We start from the raw sequence: 6000 nt of genomic DNA, 5'->3' as shown, positions 1-6000 counted from the left end.
GTAGCCTGAAACCAGAGTTCACACTCTTCACACCATGCCATATGGCTTTTTCTCTGGCATGATCAGGGCACAGGTGTGTGCTGCGGCAGTCAGGCTTTCTTCTCTGCTGAGCTGGAAGCCAAGGGGAGGAGGGTGGTGGTTGGGGCGGAGGAGGGGGGTGAGGAAGAGGAGGAGGGGCAGGGGGAGGAGAGGGAGGGGGAGGAGGACGCCCTGGGTCTGCTGTCTGGGAGCTGCAGGTGAAGCGCACTCCACAAGGGGTGGGGCTGAAGACCAGCAGAGAGAGGGTGCTGGTGGTGGAGGGAGCCCAGGGGTCGGCCACACCTGAAGTCAGTTTAGTACTGTGGCCGACACATCCTCACCCAGTTTTTCCCCTTATTCTAGTTTGAGTTGACTTTTGGTTACTCCGGGTCATACCTTCTGTTCTCCCTTTCTAAGAGCTCCTATTAATTGGATGTTGGATCTCCTCAATAAATCCTCTTCCTTTCTTTTCTCATCCAACTATTTGCCTTTTTGTTCTGTTTCCTGGGAGATTTCCTCGACCTTACTTTTCATCCATGGAAAACATAATGGGGGTGGGGTAGGGAATTTTTTTATTTCCAGATTCTATAGTATCACATTTTTTGTTTCTAGATGCTATTTCCAATGTTTCCTTTCTTATGGCATCCTAATTATGTTTCCTGGATGTGATCAAGTCTCACATCTCAGAAGATACTGATCACAATTGCTTTAATTGTCTGCTCACCCCTGTATTAGTTCAGTGTCCTCAGCGTTCCTTTTCTCAGCTTGTTTTGGTTACTGTCTCTCTCGTGTTGAAGGTTTCCCCTGAATTGACATACAATCCTAAGTAACCCATTCATATTTAAGTGTGACAATAACAAGTTGATTGGTAGCCATGGGTGTCTGGACGGGCTCCATTTGGTAGTTATCTGCGTGGGGGCAGGTGGCCAGCCTGGTTTTTCATTGGGAACCCCAACATGTCAGTAATTGAAGGTCTTTACGCAGGGGCACTTCAGTGTCTCCAGAGAATGGACTTTTCATTCACAAGGAACACAAGCCTGGCTTCTGGCTGTCTGAAGCTTTGTGATCATGTGCAGAAGAGCCTTTCACTTCTGCTTTTAGCATGGTCCCCTCATCCCGACACTTCGCTTGGCATTCCCAAGCCAAGAGCATCTCTGGCTCACCTCCTCAGAGCCAGTCTGCTGTACTCTGAGGAGGACGAGGGGGCTAGCTGGCTGCAACAGACGGGCCTGGCTGGGTCTATGCCCTCCTCTCAGAGGGCTGGAACAATCCCTGCCTTTGGCTCCCGCTTCGTGCCTTGTTCCTTCAGTCCCCCAGTCTTCCTAGAATTCTAGGGGACAAAGGAGCTGCTTCCCTCAGCGCCACCCTCATTCTTTCCCTGTCGGTCCACCTACCACTCCCCGCCGGCTTTCCACGCTCAGACCTGGCAAACCCAGGTCAATGAAGGTGGAATTTGTTTTGTTTTTATTCTTGATTTGGGACTAATTACTTGAGATGGAGATACAGGTGCTTTTATTCTGTCATCTTGCAGTTGCCATTTATTTGGAAAAAAAAAAAAAAAACCCTCTTCTAGTGCTTTCTCAAACTACACACCTCCAAAACGCCCCGGGGGGACCACAGCCAGGTGAAAAAGCAGGCTTGAGGCAGCTGTCCTTTGTGGTTTCCATCTCCACAGCCCTGGACACTGCTGGTGACTCTCTTCTCTTTTCTAGATCTTTCTAAGGAAGGAGGCACAGCTAACGGCTTGGGTGCCTTCCGTATGCCGACTAAGGAGGTCTGGGAAGTGGTCTGTTTTCCCCTCTCTAAGGGGGATTAACTGCGGACCAGTGAAATCATGGGAGGCCAGGTGAGTAGTTTGATTTCCACGCTTTTGTGTCCTTCACCATTGCATTATGACCCTTCATTTCTTCCCTGAAAATTCATTCACTCACTCACTCACTCACTGATTCATGCAGCACTTTGATTGAGGAATATAATCAACAGAGAAGAGAGAGTTTCCTGGTGGTCTAGTGGTTAGGATTCAGTAGTTTCACTGCTGTGGCCCAGGTTCAATCTCTGGTTGGGAAACGGATCCCACAAGCTGCACAGTGGGCCAAAATTTTTTAAAAATTAAAAAATTCAGGTTAAAAAAAAAAAAGCAGCAGAAGACATTTGATGCCTGCCCCTAAGGAGCCACCCACTTCTTCCCAGCCTCTCCAGACCCGGCTCTTCAGGGAGACACGGTCCAGATACTTCGGCCAGGCTGAGGAACAGAGAGGGGACTGACGTGTTTAGCTCATACTCTGTGCCGGCCATTTGCTTGATGTTTTATATATATTTTCCCTCACTTTAATACTTCTAACCACTCTGTGGATAAATTTCACCATGTCTTTAGATGAGAAAGTTAGAGAACTTTAACAGCATAGCAGGCCTGGGGTTTCAACTCAGCTCTGCCTGAGTTCAAAGCTTGTGTTATAAGGCGGCCTCTCTCAGGTGTATTTGTCTCCATTTTAGAGATAAAGAAATTAAGGAGCAGAGATGTTCCTTATACAATCTGAGAAATTGAGGCGGGCTGAGACGGCCAACACCTCACGTAGGGGAAAGGAGATAAAGGGGCCGTGATGGGGAAGTGTGGACCAGGCAGTGATTGGGGTTGGGGGTGGGGTGGGGGTGCTCCCACAGGGAATTTCCTGTGAGGAAAGGCAGGCTAACCATCAAGGCCAGTGTGGAATAATTTCAAAGTGAAGCCAGGTCTGTTTAACCGGATGACTCTACCTTGTAGGAATCTGCCTCTTCCTCTCCAGCTGCCTCACTTCCTAGCTGCCAACAGTACAAGTTTCTTTCAACCGTGGGTCTGCTCCCTAGATCCATCCAGAAGGGCAGCTCTGGATGAAGAGGGGCAAGACCCAGGGGTCTCGGGCAGGGGATGGGAGTCAGGGAGGCAATGGTAACTAACTTCTTCCTTTGCTCTCCTTTCAACTGGCAGAACAAAGTGTCATTTCCAAAAATCCAGGGGAGACTGTGCTTCCTGCTTGGGTCAAGGGTGCTTTCAATAACGGTATCTAATTTAAATTTTCTGGCTAAGAAAAAAGTCACCGAGAATCAAGGAGAAAACATTGTATTTTCCTAGACAATGTCGTCATAATCTGAACTTGGCCAGAGAAGGAAGGTCCAAAAAGCAATTTCATGCAGAGGAAAAAAATGCCTACAGAAGGAAAGTGACTGTGAATCCTAGATCTACCCCTGCAGAAAGGACCAAGGTAGTACCAGGGAGGGTTAAACGTGGGCATTAAACCAACCAACCCTTTGGATGGTAGGAGAAGAGGCCTATGTGGACAAAATCAACTGCTCTTTCATTTCATCAGTTTTATTGGTCATATATCCAGAATTCATTATATAAATCTTTCAAAATAACCAGTTATTACAAGAATAGTTTACAATTCAGCTCTGATTGCACAAATACCTGACACAGGAAACCATTTTTACAAATACTTATTTTTCTTATAAGAATACTTTGGTACAGAAAATAAGTCTATATATCTTACAGAAAATTTTATGCAGTTTTTTTTTTAACCCATTCAACCATCATTTCAGGTTTCCTATCACAGCATATCCATCACATTCCATAAACCAACTTATAATCTGCAGCCACTTCTGATTTTGAATTACAATTGAGATTCACACTGTTAAGAGTTTTTAGGTTTCTTTTTCTACTGATCTGAAAGAATTCACGTACTCAGGCAGAAGAGGTAATTTAAATAATATTCCTTCTAGATCTCATGTGTGTTGGGTTAATCACTGTGCTTGGTGAAGAATCTTTTCACTTTTCACTTAGGCTAGACTGGCTGGTAGTTCACCTCTGCTGTTATCAAGCAGAAGGGATAAAGTCCTTACATTCTTAAGAGTTTCTAAACTGCAAAAACAAAACCCTAGAAACAAGAGTTAAATACAAATACCTAGAAAGCTAAAATGTTTGCTAATGATGAGAAGTAGGGAACACTTTTAGAATTGAGGTCTCTCCTTGGTTGAAGAAGACATAAAAGATAGTGTAAGGATGTGGCAGTAGTATTATAAAATATTGAAAAACTGAAAAAGGTGAATCACTTAGGTCAGTGGTGTGTTGTTCCCAAAGTGTCAGGAGATACAGAATCTTAGACTCTAGCTAGCTCAACTACTTGACATTCTTCTGATCTGTGGCTTTGAATAGCCTAATAAATACTCCCTTGACCAGAACAAGTAATCATTTAGGCCAGGGGAACTTTACAGAATACTGACCACGTTCCTCTGAAGAGACAGGATACCCCCAGGGGAAACATTTGGCATTCATTCCATTCCTTCAGTTACTGAAAAGTGTGTCCAGTTAGCAAAAGCTTGTCTTACTTTTCAGGTAGCATGAATTAAAACCAAGAGCCTGGCAGCATTCTCCGTCCAAGTTCCTGAGTGCTCAGCTCCAATCATCCAATTTTTTTTATCAAGCCCTTGTCCAATAAGATATTTAACAGTACTTGGGGACTACAGTAGGTCCCATTCCTCTGCTTTTTTATTTCTCTTGATTTCTCTTTCTCACCCCAGTGTAACAAGTTGCTACAGGTTTTTACCAAAATACCAAAGCAGTATTTTGGAAATGAGTTATTTTGCATTACAGAAAGTGTCCGATCACATTATAATGGGTCAGATTTTTGCATTTAACTGGGAGATGGCCACATCAGGTCTACTGCAGGGATTTTGCAAATTCGGCATAGTCGATGTATCCATCATTGTTCTTGTCATCGTCTCTCAGAACACCATCTATTAAGTTGATCAACTCATCTTCGTTCATTGGTGTCTGCTCATTTCCCTCCTACAAGGTACAAATGACACCATGATGAGCTGCATCTTTTTTTTTTTTTTTTTAAGTTCTACCACTTTATTGCTACCAACCCATTTCCCTCCACCCTCGTGCACACATGCTCAGTCATGTAATCCCATGGACTTCAGTCCGCCAGACTCCTCTGTCCATGGACTTTTCCAGGCAAGAATACTGGAGTGGGCTGTCATTTCCTTCTCCATGAGCTGCATCTTTTACTGAAAGCACCTGGTTAATGTCTAAAATAAAATGTCCATAGACTCCTTCAAATGTAGTACTTCTGCTTCTAGGAAATCCACAAGCCACATGTTAGATCCAGAGTCAATTCACATCAACCCAATTTAAAAATGATATTTGGCAGTTAAAAGGACAATGCAATCAAAGTAGGCCCTTGCTGATTTGTTTTTAAAATTACTTTTCATTCTTTTTTCATTACCAAAGACATACATGTTCATTGTAGAAAGCTGGATCTGGCTTACAGAGAACTCGGAGATTCATAGATTCCAGGACCCACAAATCAATCCTAAAAAAAAGCTCGAAGCCCAGGTCAGCCCAGGTCAGAGCCCACAGGTCAGCTCTGCTAAAGTGGTGAGAGCCCACACTAGACATCTGGGGGTCAGGACAAGAGGGAGAAGGCATTGCCGACCAGAAGACCCCATTACAGTCTCTGAGGTGAAGGCACTTCTGCTCCAGAAGCGGGTGTGGCAGGGCTCACGTTGCCAAGGGCTGAGCTGATGCTGCTCGTATCTGTGGCCAATTCGTCCTCTGTCACCGCTCCCACGTCCTGACCCTCTCCTCTCCTGCCCACCACCATCCTCGCCTGCCAGGGCAGCTGGACCCCGATTCCTCTCTCAAAGCCAGTCTTTGCTAGCATCCATCAGTCTGCCTCCCACAGCCAACACTGCATTAGCCACACTTGTCCCCTGTGCGAAGCCGCTGGTGCTCCCTGCTACCTTCAGAGCAAACACAGCCCCGCTCAGCTGGCAGCCAGTGTGAGCACACGCCCCTCCCCAACTTTGCCTCTCCTCCTCTCTTGAGATTACGGTGTGGTCAAGTGGAACAGACATTAGATCTGGAGGCATAAGATCTGAGTTTCAGTTTCCTCACCTCTCAAATTAGAGATAATAACAAGGACATGACCACCATACTGTATCACC

At 45.4% G+C, this 6000-nt stretch overlaps 1 protein-coding gene across 4 annotated transcripts in view; it reads right to left on the bottom strand.

Moving 5' to 3' along the window:
* Positions 1-3348: 3348 nt before the first annotated feature.
* Positions 3349-6000, bottom strand: part of MCFD2 (multiple coagulation factor deficiency 2, ER cargo receptor complex subunit) — a 39155-nt gene continuing 36503 nt past the window's right edge. For all 4 annotated transcript variants that reach the window (XM_065929326.1, XM_065929324.1, XM_065929327.1 and 1 more), the window contains one exon: positions 3349-4837. In XM_065929326.1, the coding sequence (XP_065785398.1) occupies positions 4709-4837 (129 nt within the window). In that variant the 3' untranslated portion in view covers positions 3349-4708. The remainder of the gene's footprint in view (positions 4838-6000) is intronic.

Source organism: Muntiacus reevesi, chromosome 3 (genome assembly GCF_963930625.1).
Source record: "Muntiacus reevesi chromosome 3, mMunRee1.1, whole genome shotgun sequence".
NCBI classification, from domain to species: domain Eukaryota; kingdom Metazoa; phylum Chordata; class Mammalia; order Artiodactyla; family Cervidae; genus Muntiacus; species Muntiacus reevesi.
This window is presented reverse-complemented; position numbering and strand designations above follow the sequence as displayed.